The following is a 19,399-nucleotide window of genomic DNA, read 5'->3' as shown; positions in this document are numbered from 1 at the left end:
GAGAAGTCTCTGTTATCCAGGGTTTTGCTATGGATTGTACAGTTTGCCCCCCTCAGTACTGGTGCCCAGAACAGCACAGGGTGTGAGGAGCTGGCTGGGGGGCTGTGAACAACCTCTCCATCCTGGGCAGAGTCACCTCTGTCCTGTTCTGTGCTCAGTTCTGCAGATACTGGGGGAGGTGGCTGGGGAGCTCATGGAAAAAAACTGTTTCTTTGCAAACATAGTTGATATTCCAATAATACAGGTGTATTTTATTGCACCGCTCCTGAATTGGTGCATTCCATAAAGTTGATTTATGGATGCAGAGACGACAGCAACTGAACTGCAGGAGCCATTGGTATGGGGATAATGTACTGGAGTATGGCTCAGCTGTGGAGCTGGGCTGATGCTCCTCGTGCTGGGGAATTGCCACCTGGGAGGTTATTTCCCAGGAAAGGAAGGATGTGCCTGCTCTTGGTGACAGGAACTGACCAATCTGGCCAGGGAACCTGGTCAGCATCACAGCTCTGGTCAGCGTAGCTCTCCTTGCTTCACTGGTAGGAAAAGAAGGAATGCACAATACTGCAATACTGAGCAGCATCTGGAAAATTGCCCTTAGACCTTGCATTCCTGTTTGTAACCTTCATAAAAACACTCTTTCCCATTGCTACCTGGGTTTTTTATAATGTCAATATCCTAAGCTCTGCCTCCCAGTATTGCATCCTGCATATGGCGCTGCCTTCTCTATCCCCTGGAGCACATCTGTTTTCTAAGCAGACTTTCAAAAATAGTTAAAAAAAAAAAAAAAAATTCATGGTAGACTTTGCTGTTGGCAGGGGAAGAAGTTTTTATCATGGTCTGGAGCAAAATGCACAACAGATCTGTAACTGAAGTTCACCTTCAGCGTTCCAGGTTGTTCTGGCTCTGATGGAAAGCCATTGCGGCAGATCATGATCTGCAGAGGTTCCTCTCCTTTGGGACTCTCATGCACAGAGCCATTGCATTGGTGGTTAAGGCAGTGGTGTGAGGTGCTGTGGGGCAGCCAGTTGCACTCGTGCTCCAGCTCTTGTAGTGCTCCTGTCTCCAGACTTCCCCTCCTCCTCAGAAAACATGAGTTCCCTACTATTCATTTTTCAGATTTTATCCCACCTAATTCTTCACTGTCACCTGGCTTTTCCTCCGTGAAGTGCACAATTAATCAGCTGCATTTAAATTATGGGAGTGATTGCCCCAAAACATGTGCTGCCCAAATGTGCAGTTTCTGTGTTGTATCCTCAGTAAATTCAGCAGATCTGCAGTCAGTCCTACAGTGCCACTGACAGGGATGGGATTCACTGGAGTTGTTCTGGAATTTAGGGAAACTGATACAAATCATGTCTAACACTCTTAGCTGGAATACCAAGTCCTCGCATCTTACATTTTGACATATCTATTATGTATATGCAAATTCAGTCTTTTCTGCAGAATTTCCTTGGAGATAAACGTTTTATTAGTTAAGGAAGAGGACACAATACGTTAATGGAAGATAATGAACACATAGCTTGTGACTGGGAATACAGCAATGAGAAAGAGAGATCAGCTTTTACATCACTTTTATTCTCAGAGGTGTGTTCTAATTTCCCTCTGCCCAGCCTGGGGATGTCCTGCTTGCAGGCCAGGTAAGGCCACGCTCAGTTAAATTTCCTCTGTGTACCAACATTTTGCACACTGGAGGATCCTTCCAGCTAAAATTGACATCTCATCAGTCGATTTAGGGTGGCTTGCACACACTCTTGAATGTTATTTGGAATTCCTCAGACAGCATGTGCTGATGACTCTTATGGCATGTGCAATCCTTTGGGTGCCTCAGAGAGGGAATAAAAGCAGCAGTGGGGCCATGAGCAAGGTGGCACTGTGTCATTTACAACTCCGTGTACAACGGAGGAGGGCAGTGTTCAGGGGACATTGGTGCAGAGCAAAACAGAAAACAATAGGTTGGATCAGGAAAATGGGCTGTTTTATGAGCAGAAATAAAAAGCTTGTTTAATCTGGCAAAACCAGGGCTGGGAAGTGATGCAGTTATTCCATCTACAAATGTCAAAGAAATAAAGTGGGGAGGTGAAAATCACATAAAATGAGGCTTGGCATTGACACAGGAATGACCAGAGCAAGAGTGGCTGCAGGTAAATGCATGTTCAAGACTGTCCCTGCTTGTGTTGGAGCCTTGAGTCTCTGTACAAGCCTTCTCACAGGAGTCAGGTGGCAGCTGCAGGGCTCATGAGGACAGAAGCAGGTCCAGCCCAGCACAGGGGATGCCCGTGGTGTTCACACGTGGGAGCGCTGGGTTTGGGGGACAGGAGTTGTTGGTGCTGCTGAACGCCACACGAACCGCTCTGGGTAGGAGGGTCCTTTTTCTGCTTACTGAATTTCTTTTTTCCTTCTCTTCACAATATAATTAGATTTTCGTTATGTATTAGGATGGGCTGAAATGTTATTTGAGGTTAAGCCTTGTGGCAGAGTCATTATAGGGCCCTGGAAAAGCCCCACCCTATTCTGAAGCAGCACATTACGTATTCATGAGACTCCAAACACCGCCGTGCTGTGCAAATACCCGTCTGCATTATTCTCCAAACGACTCCATTTCACATGCTGCTGCTGTCATCATGATGAATCGTTTCACGTACAGCTTTGGGATGATGACTTCTAAATTTAGGGCTTGGCTTCATGGAGCCTCCCTGGCTGTGGGTGTATGACAAAGAACAGTTCTGCTGGTGGGTGCCAGCAGCAGAGCAGGATGGCTGGCACTGCCATGTGCTCATCCCCCTCACACAGCTGAGCTTTGGCTCGTGTTTGAATAAACACTGTGCAGTTGTATAAACGGGGATAACCCATACTTCACTGGCAAGCCCGATCCTGCAAAGTCAGCAGCTTCTGCAACTGAAAATGCCTCTTTTTGTATGTTAAGAGAAAAGAGGATGACGAGGATGATCACGACAAAACACACAACCTGCAGAAAAAAGCACATTCCTAAAGCTGCCTGTGCCATTGTGCAAGCATAGGTCTTTGGGGCTTGGAAAGTTTTAATGGTCTGGGGACCCTTCAAATACTTGGTTTCCTTGCACCCTTTTTTGTGTGTCTTAAAGTTACCTGAGGGGAGTTTTACATTTCAAACTGGGTTTATGCCATTGGCAGTAATAGTAATGGAATTAATAATTACATTTTTGTAGAATTAATAATCACATTTTAATAGAATTTTCATTTGCAAAGTGCATTACAGCTGGTCTGTAATTAATTGCATACCTGTAGTGGCACTGAGCTGTATCAGAGATGCCACAGCAAGATCATTAGAGGAGCGCATCAGTTTTTAGGGGCTGTGTTTTACTCTTGCTCGCTGGAGCTGCCAGTTTGGTGCAGAACTCACTTAAGGCTGTGCATCTTTCCAGTTGCTCATGCTCTTGCTGCTTTTCCTTCGTTCTGTGTATACGTCCACTCATTCAGTGTCTGGGTGATGCTGAGGATGCATCCTCTGAGCTCCTTAGTTTGTTATTTTCTGAACTGCACTAGTAGATGTATTTACAGGTAAACAGCAAAGTTAGCAGGCTCCAGTGTAGTGCACCTTCATTAGGTAGTAGAACCTGAGGAGGTTTGTTTCAGGAGGTCCACCAAAGGTCACAGGGGACCATGCCATGTGCTGAGCCTGGAGTAGATCCCCTGACACATGGGGAGGTGAGTGCTGCCCCATGTACCACGGGCAGCAGCCACAGACCAGAGATCCTTTCCAACCCAGGATTTGGCTGTTTTCTCCTCTGTAGTTAAAAACCAGTTTCAGTATTTCGTAAGAAGTCTGTCCACTTAGAATAAAGTAATTGATACAAGCAATTTCAGTCCCCTTTAACATAACAGATCTCAAGTGTGAAACGTCCTTACTTAATGATCAGCATAAAATAAAAGTCTTTTTTTAATGTAAGTTCTCAGTTAATTTTACAGTTCGGTTGAAGTGAGAATATCATTAAACAGGGTAGCATTAAACTTTATACTTACTGGGCCCCCCCTGCTCTGCAAGGGAGAGGTGAGTTGGTGTCTTGACAGTCACAGTCAGATCCAGCTTAGCATGGGTCCATCCCTCTCTTTTCCTTGACGTCATTAGAGATACACCTTTTTATTACAAACTAAACTTGCAAGCGAACCTTGACATAAAGCAACGATATTTTCATATTATAAAGCACACGCTGGCGTGGCGAAGTGGCATCCCTCATGTTAAACAGGCGACGGCTAATTTGTGAGGGCCGCGCTCTGAATTTAAACACCAAGAGGGTTTGAAGGTCACCTTTGCTAACGTTACGTTCAGCTGTCCCGTTTATTTCAGTTCTGAGCCCTCGGTGCGGGTGCGAAGGCTGTGCGTGCGGCAGAGGAGGAGGATGAGTGAGCTGCCGGGAGGAAGCACCCGCAGCGCCTCAGCGGTGGTTCACCACCCGCCTGCAAGGAGCTTTGAAGGGTACGGGAGTGCGCAGCTTTGTGCTGCTGACAAAGGACAGGGGATGTGGTTTCGGCTTCTCCTCCCACTGCCTTCCTGTCCTTCCATTAAGTGCGGGTTTGATTGATTCTGTAGTGAGCCAGGCAGGAGGAGCGTGCTCCATTCCCCGAGGCAGGGCTCGTAAACCGACGCTCTTCTTAAACCCAAACCGGGCTCTGAGCTAGGCTGTATCAAAATGCAACATTGCCACCCATGAGCTTGGAAAAATTAAGGGCAGAATAGCATTTTTCAGTTTAAAAGAGGGTTAATTCTGGGAAAGAAAATAAAACGAGGAAAGAAACCGTTGTTTGCTTGAACTGTAGGAGATGCAGCTGTTAGAGAAAGAAACGTGAAACACTCTCCAGTAATGTGGGGAAATACAGGGGTTTTGGGAGTCACAAAGTCCAGCTTCAGGAAGGTAGGTGCACTCAATCCTCTTTCCAGAGCTCTCTAGTGACCATGGACTCCTTTCAGGGCAAGTTTCCTCTGCAGGATTATCTTTGTGTTAGTTTAAGACTCTTTATCCAAATCAGTTAAACATCCCTTTGAGATTTGTGTGTGGCAGAGAAAAGTTCTGTCAAAAAGGAGCCTCCCAGTCCTAAGGGTAAAGTTTGAACAGAAGTAGCATTTGCTCTTGGTGGATTTGGAGGGACTGAAGGTTTTTAAATGTGTTTGTCTGTGTTCCTGTTGAGGAACTTGGAGCCTGTTGGCTGTGGGGGTTTGTGATGATTGAGGTTCTTGGGCAGTTCCCTCCTCTGAGCTGCCCTTCAGCACATGGGTAGGACCCAGTCAGTGTTTTGGGGTAGCCTGAGTCGTTTCTCTGTGGAATTTGCAGTGTGCTTAGACATGGTGGTGACAGAGCTGCTTATACGGTGCCTGGGAGAACAGTCCTGTCCTTCTCCCTGCCTGCTCTCACCTTAACGAGCCAATGTCTTCATTAGCTGCCCTGCTGGTAATCTAGTGCTAATGAAGATTAATAGGGAAAATATTTTCTAAACACTTCTGCATGCGTTTTCATTAATCTGTGCTTGGAAAATTAATCTTGTGGAGTGACCTGCAGAAGGTGTTAATTGCCGTTTCAGAGGAGGATTTATCAAAAGTTTGAGGAGGTGCTGCAGCCACTGCACAGCAGTGGCAGGAGTTCCAGAGGGACTGTCCCTGTCCTTCAGACCCCGGAGCTTAATGCAAGTAAAACCAGTTGTTTTCAAAAGCTTTTTGGGGCAAAGTGCAGCCTTGGCTCTGTGGAGGGCTGAGTTCCTACCCTTTCAGCTTCAGCATGGAATTAGAGAAGAAGGAACAGGTGAATAATTTAATTAATGTTCCTACTTAATACCGTATCATTATTTATGAAGACTGCTCAGATGAGGAAGTTTTGTAGATTTTGTGGGGTTTTTTACAGCTACCAATTATGAAATTTGGCATGGAAATGAAGCTGTGTGTTACATGAGTGGCTTCGGTGTGATGATGATTTATTGTCCACTTTTCCTTATGAAAGCCACTTGGTAAATTCCTTGTGATTTGTAAACCTACAGGCAGCGTATTGGATAGAGATGATGGATTGTGTGGCCGAGGGAACAGATTTCTCCCTGCCCGTGGGACTCATTTCTAATGACAGTTTTGTGGTGTCAGTGGGAGGTTGGGAAGCAAGCAGCCCAGAATTTTCTGTTTTCTTCTGCTTTTCCTTGAATCTTGAACTTGATTTCAGTAAAAAATCTTGCTGTTCAGTTTTGTGCTGCAGCCAGTGCTCAGTCTCAGCAAAGCATTTTCTCTTGGCAGTGAACAAGCACATGAGTGTCTGTCTGCACCTTTCTCCCAAATGTTGAAAAACTTCTGCTTACAAAAATGAAACAAACACTGTTTAAATTTACCTTTGTCTCTGTGAATCTTCCTGTGATTTGTCAGCACTGTGAACCTCTGGACACTGAGTTACCCAGGAGAGCACTGATCTCCTTTTGAACATTTTAGAAAGTGTTTCAAGTTTCCATATATGGGTCCAGGTTTTATAAGAGGGGGCTCCTTGCAAGTGGTGGCATTTCACCATTTCAGTCTTGAAAAAAGCTGAAATAGTCCATCATTTCATGTTCAAATGACATTTCAGTTCTTCCTCAGCGCCATTCTCCAGCAGTTCTCTTTCCTGAGACAGCTGTGTCCTTCTCTGCAGAAGGACAGAGGATTTCCATTTTCTACAGGACCAGGAGATAGGGCTCAGAGCCCTGTTCCACACCCCAGCTACACCCCTGCTGCTTCGAGGGAAAACCATCTTTTCTGTTGATATCAGCAAAGCTGCACTTTGTACTCGCAGTCAAGGAAAAAAATTGTTTGGGTTGAGCAAAATGCTGCTCTGTTATTGCCAGTAAAACACCCGGAAACCAGGAGGATGGAGAGAAACAGATATAACAACATAAAACATGGAATTCTCTCTTATGAGTCTCATGATCTTTTCCAATCACTGTCAGCCTTGAAGAAATGTTGTGAATGCTCTAATTGGCTGTGATGGGGAAGACGGAAGATTCCCTGTGCATGAGAAGAGGTGATGTATTAAAAATGATTCAGCGTTCTGTTTTGTCATATAGCTCATCAGCGCTGTCTTGCTTTTATTGAGAAAATATGCAGAAAGCACTTTAGAAGCAAAACTGTTGAACCTGCCAGCTAATCCACTTGACTTTCATTTGTCAGTGCTCTGTGACTGTCAGGTCCCCTTCTCTGTGTGCTGACACCAGGGGCTGTGGGGTGGTGGGACCCTGCAGCTTGAGGAGGCTGTGCTGGAGCCAGGCACTGCCCTGCTGCCACCATCACTCTCCACACAGTGAGTGACCTCCAGTGATTCTGGGAGACCTTTCAACCCTCATGACCTGCTGAAGAACCTGAAATTCTACTCATGTCCTTTGTGAGCATTTTCAGCTTCTCATCTAAAGAGTACAAAAGGGTGGTGGGGATATGTGAGGTCCCATTAAGATTCATTTCTGTGCAGCCTTGCTTCTATTTAATCAGCAAATCTCCCCAGATCTGTTATTAGATGCTGAAGATGAGTCATTTAATGCAAAAGTAAATCCCTTTGGGTCAGTTTTTGTGCAGGAGAAGTGGCAGGTGATGTCCTGAGGGGCTGCACCATTGCAGTCCAGGCACTGTGGTTGCAGCTGGGGAGGCACAGGAGCAGGTACAGGGTCCTGGCACAGTGGACTTGGGGCCAGGTGGTGGCTGGTGTTCTGTACATGGCAGGACTCCAGGTGTCTCTTGGAGGACAGTCCTTGCAGAGGAGGGCAGAGGAGGGCAGGGCCAGCTCTTGGCAGGGCAGCTCTGTAGCCTTTCTGCCCCAAGGCAGAGTGACCCAAAAGGAAGGAGGAGTGGGATGATCCAGACCCGAGATCCATGATCCCACCACGTCCTAGTCCCATTCCTGAAAGAATACTAGTAACTTGTTGGCAATATGTAGACAGATCCTCTTTGGACAGCTGTATTTTCAATGCCAGTGATAGAAATCACTATTCTTTTACAAGAAGAAGATTTGCCATCTCTTAGCTTGCTATTCATCTCTGCTTCTACCCTCCAGAATGTCTCAGGGCATGTGGGAGATACTTGCTTTTGTGTTTAGAGTTGTAATTTCCTCAGCTGTCCAAGTGACATAAATGTTAAATAGCCCTGAAGGGCTCTTCAGAAGGCAAAATCCCAGTGATAATATCACTTCAGGTAAATCCCAGTGATAATGTCACCTCAGGTAGGCATCGGGAAGGGCTCTGAGGTTCAGCCACTGTTCATATGGAGTGTACCCCTGTCTTCTGTATCTTGCCATAGCAGGCCTCTTGCAGTGTTCATTATCTGTCATGAAAATGAGCTTTCCCTTCTCTGCTAAAAAATTAATGCAAGTAAAATGTTGACCTTTTCACTGCTTATTGAATGTCAGAAACACTCAGCTGTTTGCTGGTGGTGAACTTCAGTAAATTTTGGTGTCCTAATCTTGAGAAATTAATGCTTTTTTTGTTTGGGTTTTTGGGGCAGGAATGAAATATTGATAAGGTGGTTGTAAGCAGTATAAACTTAGTATTTCTACAACAGCTTGTCCAGAAATACATTCTTAAATGCCTGCTTACTGTAGTTCCTGCCACTGCTTGTGAGCAATGGTGAGACTGTAAGGATTTTAAATCAGAATGGGAAGATTTAGTATTGGCATACATAATAATTTGGTTTAGGTTGTGTAAATGCTTTTTAATAAAGGGATTCCAGAGCAGAAGGAGGTTTGAAAGTCAGGTCCTTCTGAGTTTTCTATGCACTTGGATTCAATTTTCAGAATTCAGGAGCTACTGGAAACCTTAAATGACTTCCTGAAATGGGAAGGGAGGCTTCCCATATCAGCTTCCACTGGAAGCTCCCTGTCGGGAGCACCCAGCCCCTCCACAGCCCTGTGCTCTCAGCTCAGGATGTGCAGAGCTGCAATGGAACTGTGTCACCTTTGCAGACAGCTTGGAGTCAGGGGTGGACATGTGGTGGTCATCGAGTCACTCACTGCAGCACCTACTGCTCTTGATTGTAAGCAAGTGGAGTAAAGAGAGCAGGACCCAGAACCTGAGCCCTTTACAGTGTGGGATGCCTGCAGACAGCTCCAGGGCTGAATTTGCCCAAGGGAGGTTGCCAAAAAAAGATCCCAGCGAAAGCTTCATGTCCATTCCAGCACAAAATTAATCCAAGATAAAACTGCATGTATAATTAATAGCTCCCCAAAGTTCTCTTAGATATTTATATATTCCCTGTAAGTTGGATTTGTTAGACTTGTCCCTCTTTGCCCATGTCAGACAGACAGTGAACCTGTCAGACAAACGTCCCTCGCACGATCGTGCTCACGCCCTGCACGTCCTGGGATTGCTCCAGGTGTGGCTTGTTTCTATTGTATGTCTGCAAAAGTCTGCATTTCCTCAGGAGACTGTCACATTTTGTCTGGTTCCCCCATGCATTAATGGTCTTTTTTCTTTCCCAAAAAGGAGAATCAGACAGATAATAACCAGGTTTCCCACTAGGGCACAGCCTGCCTGCGATGGTTATGGTGGAGGCAGCTGGGCTGGAGATGTGGTGCTGCTCTTGTCAAGTTTTAAGTTTCTTGTCAACCTTAGTCAAGTTTCTCCCAAGACCAGCTCAGTAATCCTCCTTTTGTGCAAAGTTTCCCCAGATATAAAGGTATTTTGACCTCAACCTGTCTTCATTAGCTTCTGCCTGATCTGTTCAGTCTCAGCCCCCCAGCAGCTGAGGCAATCAACACAGACATTAATGGTTCATACAGCTTTGTATCTGATTTTCCATTGATGTTGTAGGAGACATGATTAAAGCCTTCAAGTAAAGTTGCAGCTAAATCCTTGTTATAGCCCACCCCATTATTTTTTTGTTCTCCTGTTAGGATTTTAGGCTTTTCTTTGACATTTTTATTGCCAGATTAGGAGGAAAACGCTTGACTTGTTTGCAGTGTTCTCATTATATTGTCTTTCTAACATTTCTGAAAGAGAATAAATATAAAATGCTTCTGTGTATTGTGTCATATTTCAGTGTGACATTAATACGCTCCACGATTTTCCAGCTCACGGTTCTCACCGTGTGGTGACAGTCAGGAAGCTCTTGCACAGGGGTGGAGTGGGGTGGCACAGGACGAGATTTTGGGGGTTGATGGTGTATAGGGACAGGCAGTGGCTGTCCTGTCACCCACATCTGCTCTCAGTGACCCCTTGCACACGGGTGTCATCAGATGGTTTGTCTGCAGAGCTCGTGCTGCCAGGTCCAAACTGCTCACCCAGGTCCAAACTGGTCACCTGCCTGTGAGTCCCTTTGAGTTTAGGTAGTGGAGGTGAATGTGGGAATCCTTCCCGGTGAGAATTCACATATCCTGCATACCTGGTTGAGCACAGCCTGCTTGGAGCTGTGTTACAGGGTTTTTTTGGGCTTATCATGTCATTTACAGTATCTGCAAGAGCAGCTAAAGGCAGTGCTCACACTGTGTGGCCTCTGTTCTACAAATCAGTGATTTCTGCTCAACATTCTTCCTATCCCTCACCTGAAATAGCTCCCAGGTCTCCAGGAAACCCTGGAGAGTATTCTGGACTATTCAAGCTGGTGACACAGACAGGCTGTGAGAGTCTTTAAGGTACAGGAAAGCGATGGGCAGGACTAAGGGGGAGTGGGATGCTGCAGGATGCCCAGGTGTGTTATCCTGGGCATCACCCTGCAGGGGCTTTTATGATTGGCAGGTTTTGGGTTCAGTTTGAACAACATGAGTAGCAGAGAATGAGGTGAGTAGTATGAAGCCTTTTGTCTCAGATCAAGAGGTGAGTTCAAAAGGATATTTCATTACTAACTGGCCATGACTGCTGGCCCTAAGGAAATTTTGAGCTCTTGGAAAGCTCGTAATCCCATCAAGGATCCAGTGCACATTCTTGGCCCGAGCTGTTCCTGAGGGAATGTGATGATGTTTTCATCCTACATCTCACAACTTTGCCCCTATCCAGGCAGCATCCCTCCAGTACGCTTTGCACCCAGGCCAGGGTGATTAAGCACTTAAATTGATTAATCAAATTTCTTGTGATGAGAACTACTGTCATTCATTAATCTGAATGGGATTATAAATAAGAGCTGGCAGAGAAGGGAGACAAACATGTTGACAGATAGATCTGCTGCTTTGAATACAAATCACACCACTGCATCTGGAAGGTCTAAGCTCCTGGCAGCCTCGGGATAGAGCTTCCCTAAAGGTAAAATTAGACTGAGATTAAAGTATCCCCGTATTAATAAAGAAATATGCATTTATGAAGAGGCAGGCACTGCAGTGGGGGTGTGGGGATGCATACCAATGATCCTGCAGTGGGCCAGGCAGTGGGTGTTGCTGCCTGTGGAAACATCAGTCCCCACGTATGCTGATTTCTGTCGTTAAGCCAATGTCCTTAGAGGATTCATTTCTAACAGTGAGAAACTTAAAACCTTGCAATCCTTGCAGAGACTTCAGAGCCCCACAACGGGGAAACAGGGTTTGAAAAAGAACCCATTAAACATTTAAATATTTCATTAAATATTGAACATTTCAAAAATTGCTTTCTAACGAGTCCCGAGGTAAACAGAACAATATTTGTTAACAAAAGCCACCAGAAGTGACGAGGTCCTGCAATGCACAGGCTGTGTAACCTCTCCTCCCTTGATCAGCCGTCACAGGAGAGCCCTGGGCTCAGTCCAGGAGCTGTTATCTAGATATGGCTGCCAGTGGTATCGAGGGTGTACGGGGGGTTTGAACTGTGTCAGGAGGAGAACTGACAGGATTAAACCCAAAATCCCTGCACCAGGCTGAGCACCTGCACAGCGGGCTGCACAGCGCTGTGCTGTGATGCCACAGATGAAAAGTGAAGGGTCAGGTTCTCTAGGTTTTGCAGCTGCCTAGAAATGTTAAGAATGTTTTCCGGATCTCCTTGCCCAACCTGGCAAACCGTAAGCAATTGCTTAAGTTCTGTTGACATCGATAAAAGGTGAACCTTGCCAGCAGCGTGGCTCAGCCCAGGCTGAGATCTGAGCACGTGGTTTTGTGCTTTGCTGAATCAAAGTTACTATTTATGAATGTCAGAGGAAAATCCAAACCTGTCTTATATCTGTGTTTCTCCAAGATGATGAGTGAAAAAACACAGGTAGCAGCGTTTTGGTTTTGATTTGCAGCAGTAATGAGAAATTTTGGATGCGTTCCTATATTATGACACTCTTTAAGTCAAAATAAGAACTCTGGCGGCAGCCTTCTGGCCCTGGGGATTCCCCAGGGATCAGATGTGGTTTCCCCTCCCTGTTTGCTGCTTTAAAAAGCTGAACTGGGGCCAACCTGCATGGGGAGATGTTGAGAATCTCCTGTCGCCTCCCTGTCTGCTCAGCCTGGCTGTGCCTCGCTGTGCCCTGCTAGAGTTGTCACAAGCCCCCGTCAGTGTTCCCCGGCTGCGTCTGGCTGCTGCAGGAGGACGAGGAAGATTGATGGCACGTGGCTCCCTGCGCGTGGTGCTGGCATCGAGTCAGGGGGTTTATAGCAGCACGTTGGCTTTTCTCGCTGAATCCTGATTAATGGAGTGGGCGGGAGGCGCCGCTGTCTCCCAGCTCCCGCAGCTGACAGGGGCGAGCCTCAGCTGACGTTTAAATGGATTTGGAATGTGGCTGTGGCTTCAGCATCTCTGTCCTGAAGGAAGGATCATCTGTTGCAAGATAACGCAATCTCAGAAGGCGCTCACTTCAGGTCTGTTCGAGAAGAGAGGTGGCACACAGAATTTGAGGGGTTTCCCCAGTCGGTTGCTAATTCGGTGGCCAAGAAGCCCAGTTTTCGGCTGCCTCGCTTTTCTAGTCGGGCTCTTCCCTCTCTGAGGGTCAACAGAGATTTTTGCGGGTGCTGGTTACAGAAACAGATGGACAACTGCTCCTACACGCAGAACAAATATATCGTTACAAATAGCTGACAAATTTCCTCTGGTCATGGTTTGTATGAAATTCAGAGGAATCAGTTTCAGGAAGATTGGATGGTCTCTCTGGTGGGATACAGAAATGTTGGTGAAAAGAATGGGCTAGCAATGGTACTTGTAAAAACAGAGTATGGAGATGTCTGTGATAAAATCACACAATGATTCCATATATCATGATGGGGATGGGAGAATGGGGTTTGTCGTTGCATTTTGACTGTATCACCAAAACACAGGTTGCTGCATTGAAGGATGCTCATCTGAGCACTTAGAGGCTGCTTTTCCAGTTTCCCTTCCACACCTATGAATCCATATGTGCTGCTGCACGGCCACTGCTCCTCCCCAGCGTGTGCTGCTTACAGCAGGCAAGGGTGAGAGCAGAGTGTGGTTGGGCTCAGATACAGCCACTGCTTCAGGAGAGCTGTACCCTGTCATCAGGATGATGAGAGGAATGAAGCCAGCGCCTCTCTTGGCTTTCCATGGAGGTTTGATCCATGGCAGCGGGGCTGCTACTGCCAGCAGTGTGCTGCTCCCTCATGGAGATGGGTGAGGGGGCTCTGAAATGGTCAGTAATTACAGAGGGAGATCCCAGCAGCCTGGGGATGTAGCAGGGAGCCGATCAGCTGCTGGGCTGAGCACGTGTTGCCCAATACCACCACGGAGCCAGGAGCAGAGGGCACGGTCCTTTTCCCCCAGTAACCTGCACAGATCCTGCTCCTGGTGTCCAGAGGCTGCTGGGGTGTTGAAGGCTGAAGCCTTACCACCAGAAAATTACTCAAGTATATTTTAATAATGTACAGCCATAGGTCTTACGTGATTTGTTCTCTAAAGATTGATTTAGCTTCTTATTAAGGGAATTGGGAATTCAGTGTGAAAATCTGAACAAAATCTAGGCGGTTTTTAGGGTTTTTTAAATATCCACTAGTGTAACTCACCAGGGAGAAGAATTTCAAAGCCTGTCCAATCCTATCTTGAATTTTTGATTCTCCTGCTTTCTTGTTTCCATTCCCAGGGTATGCTTGTTAAGGAAGAACACCTCAGCATTATTGTATTATTTTTAAATAAGCCACAATCACTTTAAGGAGCTCAGGATAAAACAAAAATCCACTAATAATTTGATTTTATATTCCCCCCCCCCGCCCAATTCCTCCAGTTTTCAGAAGTTTGGTAACGCCAGATGTGCACTGCATACAAATGGCAGGGCGGGCAGCTGTAATTGTACACTCTCCCCTGCTGCCCAGAGAAGGCCTTTTCTCTTTAATTACCCCTGGAATTGTAAAGGGATGAGCTGCAGCAGAGGCCAGCCCTCCAGCAGCACTGTGGGGGCTGCACAGAAGATGCCTCAGCTGGTTCCTGGGGCAGGTTTGGGGGTCTCATCCCAGGGAGCCGCACAGGAGGGATCCCCCACGGCGGCAGGACGCGCTCTGAGCTTAGGGCATCCTCGGCCACACGCACAGGGTCATCTCCAGGGACAAGGACACACTCCCTGCCACGCCATGGCACCACAGGGCCACCACCACGGGCACCCAGCAGCGGGTGACAGCACCCCCACAGCCGGGTGTCCCTCGGCCGCTGCTGCTCAGGGCTCCTCCGGGGTCAGGCCGTGTTCTGCACACAGTCAATGAGCTGCTGAGGTGGCGTTTCTCCTCACGCTGCTCAGAAATGCCTTTTCTCTTCTCCTGGAGATTTTGTAAACTTAAAAGAGAATCATGAAAAAAAATGTTCTCCCCTGTCCAGCCCATTAATTCAGCCTGCTCAGGACAGAATTAACCTTGGCAAGCCTTGTAGAGGAGAGAGTCGTTCTAACCTTAAAAATCTGCTGATTAAAGCTGGTTTCAGGAATTCGATTTCACTTAATGCATTGGCTGAGCGCCCAGCCTGGCATTAACATCTCCACAGACACACAGGCCTCTGCAGCTTTTACCTTCCCACTAAAAAACAATTAAAAAAAATAAAAGAAAGCGCAGCTAATGAAACCCCCTTTGCCTGTTTTGAGCAAGAATTCATTTTAAAGACAGCTTTAGCTAAAGGTATTACTCCTGCCCTGGTTATGTGTCTGCCCTGGCCAGGCAGGGTGGTAATTCCACTCTCCTCATTAGTTGCAGGGAGGTGTTGGTGCTCAGCAGCCCTGGGCCATCCCAGGGCCAAAGGGGGTCAGCAGATCCAAGTGTAGGAATATCCTACACCAACCTCCCCCCAGCCCCCCAGTGCTGAGCCGTCAGGCTGCGGATTTTGTCTCATCCCCAGTGCTTAACCCATTAATCTTGAAAATCCTCCAAAACAATGACACACAGATTTCCTAGGTTTCTATTTATATCGTCAACTTTTTCTTATGCCTTTTTTATCCATAAATTAATGCATTTTTTATTGCTGTCATCACTCATTTTGCCTGCACTCTGTGTGCTGGGCTCCCAGGGTCTGTTTAACCCCTGCAGTGTTTCTCTGCCACTGTGGTACCTCTCATTGCCCGTGGGGACAGTCCCTGCTGTCTCTCCAAGGCCAGGAACTTGCTCAGTGGGTGGGTCTCCTTCATCCCAGCTGCCCAAGTTAGAACATTCAGCCTCAAAACATCCATCCAGAGTCAGATTTCCATGTCCTGCCGCCATGGGGGGGGGGAAAAAAAAGACAAATTTAAGAAATCCCTCTGCGTTCTGTGTGCTTTTTAAATTCTGTGAACTGTTAGGATTTTTTTTAATGGTTTGCTGAAATGCTGAGAACCAGTTTCATGGAGGTGGAAGGCTTTTGTGTGATTCATTATTGACAGCTCTAGAATTATCCACGAGATAGCTCTGGAGAGGGAGGGCAGCGCTCCCGCCCGCTGCGCGCCACGAGCTGCACAGAGCCCAGCACTGGGGTTTGCTTTAATCAGGGCGAAGTTTCGATCGACTCCACGGCAAACTGGGGTGGGAAGCAAGTCAGGGGATGCTGGAATAGATTGATATGTATCTCACAAGGTGCTGTGGATGTCCCTGGCTGCTGTGAAGGCTGCTCCAGCGGCTCCAGACCAGCTTTCCCACCCTCACTGGGAAGCAGGTTGGACTGGGAGGTGCTGCACCTCCCGAGCTGCTCTCTGGAGTGGGGGGACTCTGAGTCAGCAGAACTGAGCACTGCAGACCTTTCCACGCAGCCCCTGGTGCCATGTGCCAGGAGTCACTGTCAGGGCAGCTGTTCCCCAGCCCCCAGGAGGGATTTAAATGTTAAGCTTTTCTCCGGATTATTTTCTGCAGGGCTTTTTTTCCTCCTCTATTTTTCCTCCCCGCATTTCAGCGTGTAGAATCTACCCTTGACACATTTTAAAAACATTATTAATCTTTGTCATTTGTGTTTTAAAAATAACTCAGTGATAGCAGCCAGTCCTTAAATCCTGTTTAATTCAGGGCGACCTTGTGAGCGGTGATGCTGGGAAGGGGGAACTGCTGCAGCCTCCCATGTGCTCGCTGAGCACGGCTTTCCAGCAGCATGGGCACCCCTCTGTGCTTGGGATCTTTGCAATTAAAACCAGTTTTGTGTGTTTGGGTTGGCGCTGGGCTTGGTTTCCAACCAAAACGTTTTAACCTACTGGAAATTGTGGGGTTTTTGGCCTGCGGAAAGAATGCCTCAGCCTTGCTGATTTCAGTTGATCAGAGAAGCAGAAAAGCAGAAGTCATTAAAAAAAACAACAACAACAAAAGAAAAAAAAAAAGGGTACCACCACCACCAAACAACAACAGCAACAACCAAAAAAAACCCTCAAACCAAACCAAACCAAAACAAAACAAAACACCAAAAAACCCCCAAACAAGAAGAAAAGAAACAAACTACATTTTGGCATTTTGCTGTCTAAAACACCTGACAGCAGGTTTTTCGGTTTACAAACAGAACAATTTCAGTTGAAACACCCAGGAGATAAACCATGGAAAAAGAGAAGAACGTGTTGTATTTGCCAAAACATACAAATACGACGGAGTGAAGATTCGAAGGCAGCCCCCAGACCAGCGCTGTCTGTGTCGTGGTGCTGGGCACCGCGGGAGCCCCTGTTGGCTGTGGCCATCCTTGGGTGGAGGAAGCACAGCGGGGGCAGTTAGGGAGGGGGTTCTGTGACCTGTAGCAGTGCTTACAGTGCTTACACAGGGGTGTCACAGTGCTGTGTTGTGTGCCACCAGCCCCACGCCAATGGCACAACAGTGTCCTCCATTCGGGGGCCACGCGCTGCCGCCCCATCCCCAGCCCGGCCTCTTGGGATGGTTCCTCCACTAACCTGACTGTGCTTTCTCTCTTTTTGTGTCCCCAGTGCCTGTATGGCTGCTATGTCCATTCCTCCATCATCCCCACGTTTCACAGAAGGTGCTACTGGCTTCTGCAGGTAGGATGACGACGAGTTCTCTGTCTCTGGGGTCACCTGGTCGAGCTGCTGCAGCCACATTCAGCTGCTGTCGGGGGGGTCAGCGTCCTGCGTTTTACTGTCTGGGGGATTTTGTTTGTGTGAAAGGGAAATGGGTCTTCTTTAGTTGTGAGTCTCTGTTTGGAGGGATTGTATATTTTTTGTAGCAATGCGGAGCTGCTGCCAGCTCATATGTTCTCTAAACATGGAGTTGGCTCAAGTGAGACTTTCTGGAGGTTTCCAGTTGTGTTGTTCCATCCTGAAGCAAGGCAGAAACTGGAGAAGTGAATGCTGCACAGGCATGCCATGGTGTGGGAGAGATATCAGCCCTGGGCTGTGCTTGACCTTGAGCAGAACCCTGGGGCTGTGTTTGAATTTGGGGTGAGCCTTGGAGCTGGCCCTGCCGTGGATCTGCTTTCCTCCAGTGAGATGTTTAGTCTCCAGGGAGTATTTTGAAGTCACTCAATGATTTTTGTTCTGGCTGTTGTGGGAACAGCAAAGTCCCAGGAGGAGTCAAACCAAATTTTCCTCTTATTTACACAGGGTTTGGGCAGCTCCCCTGGGGCTGTGGGGGTGTGCAAATGATCTCATGTGGGAGTTTGCCTGGGGGGTGTTTGCTGACCCCACCTTTGAGGAGCTGTTCACATGCTTGACTGGTTACCATGGTTTGCAAAGTGGAAGCAATTTGTTTTCTTTAAATTTGAAATGGCACTTGACACATACTGTAAAAATATTGTTTTAAAGATTAAACTCCCATGGTCCTGAAAACAAACAAGTCTGAGGAAAGTGACATCTGTTTCTAGAAGCAAACAGAAAATAATTCCTGTTTCTCCCTGGTTTTGCAATTGCACTTTCTTATATTAAAAAAGAAGACACTGCTGCTGTCACTGGGGCAGGACAGACCCCTCACAACCCACAGAGGATGGTGCCCACACCACGGTCATAATCAAAGAGGACACGCACCAGATGTCACCCTCCTCTCTGATCCCCGTGTGTTCCCAGCTCCATTTTCATCTGTGGCTTATAAATGCTGCGTGCAAAGAGAGAGGAGATGCTTGGCTGCAGTGGTGGGTGCAGCACTGCACCTCGCAGAGGAGAATTGTGGCTCCTCTGAAAACACTGCACGACTGCATCGATCCTGTTCTCTTACGGGCTGCCCAAGCTGTGCTTGTCCTCCTCGAGAGCTCCTGGCCCCATAGGTCACCTCTCTTCTCTTCATTTTTGAGCTTTGTATTATTTTTCCTGTTCCGATGTGCTCCCTAGAAGTGCTGCTGGCCCTGGCTGCTGTGGCACATAGCCAGCATCTCCCTGATGGTTTGCACTGCAGCACTGTAGGATCTCTAAGCTGTTCCTCGGGCTCTGGTTTCTTCACGTTCACAGGGTGTGCATCAATGTTTAGTCATTTTCTTTGCTCTGGTAATCACTTTTTGTCAAGAGGATGGGAAGTACATTTCTTAGAAGCCTATTTATAAAATGTGCTGCAGGATGTCTCACTGTGGCAGTGGTAGACTGGTATTCCTCAACAAGGACACGCTGTGCCTTCGCTGTGGGAGGAAGAGGGGTCTGTGATTCATGGCAGCATCTCCCAGGCATAAACGGGCATCCTTCAGTCATGCGCTCAAGGTTATGCAGAAGGGAGCTGGCCAAGAATAGATGATGCTTTTCTATCGTCTGCACAGTGTTTGTGTTCAGCTCCATGGTGAATTCAGGAGCACTGACACCAGAGAGACAGAAGGTGTTTTGTGCATCTCCTTCAGAAGCTTTCACTTCAACAGCCCTGGTAAATGAGTTTGATATTCAAAAATAGGTATAGCTGGGGCAATGTGTAACATTAACCTCCAGCAGTATGTTTGGCTTTATAGTTCACAGAGGCATATGGGTGACTTTTCCTTTTTTTGGGGGGGGGAGACATTTAGCACCTTCCAGCGACTCTCTCTGTGCTCTCTCTCTGCAATGTCTGGTCAATGGGGAGTAAATACAATTAGTCTGTGATGCCCTCTATGTTTTATGGGACGATTTTCCTCCAAATCCTATTGCCGGGTTACATATCAATTAAAAATCCCCACACAATTGTTCTCTGCCTCACATTTTTAGCATGAAGGCCAGGATTCAAACCAGCCA

General features: G+C 47.1%; 1 protein-coding gene across 8 annotated transcripts in view; it reads left to right on the top strand.

The window, feature by feature from the left end:
- CAMTA1 (calmodulin binding transcription activator 1) overlaps positions 1-19,399 on the top strand; it is a 234,096-nt gene that overhangs the window by 107,200 nt on the left and 107,497 nt on the right. For all 8 annotated transcript variants that reach the window (XM_040084652.2, XM_040084651.2, XM_040084654.2 and 5 more), the window contains one exon: positions 17,189-17,260. In XM_040084652.2, coding sequence (XP_039940586.1) covers positions 17,189-17,260 — 72 coding nt within the window. The remainder of the gene's footprint in view (positions 1-17,188; positions 17,261-19,399) is intronic.

Source organism: Hirundo rustica, chromosome 22 (genome assembly GCF_015227805.2).
Source record: "Hirundo rustica isolate bHirRus1 chromosome 22, bHirRus1.pri.v3, whole genome shotgun sequence".
Classification (NCBI taxonomy): domain Eukaryota; kingdom Metazoa; phylum Chordata; class Aves; order Passeriformes; family Hirundinidae; genus Hirundo; species Hirundo rustica.
Note: the sequence above shows the minus strand (reverse complement) of the source record. Positions and strands in the feature narration are given on the sequence as shown.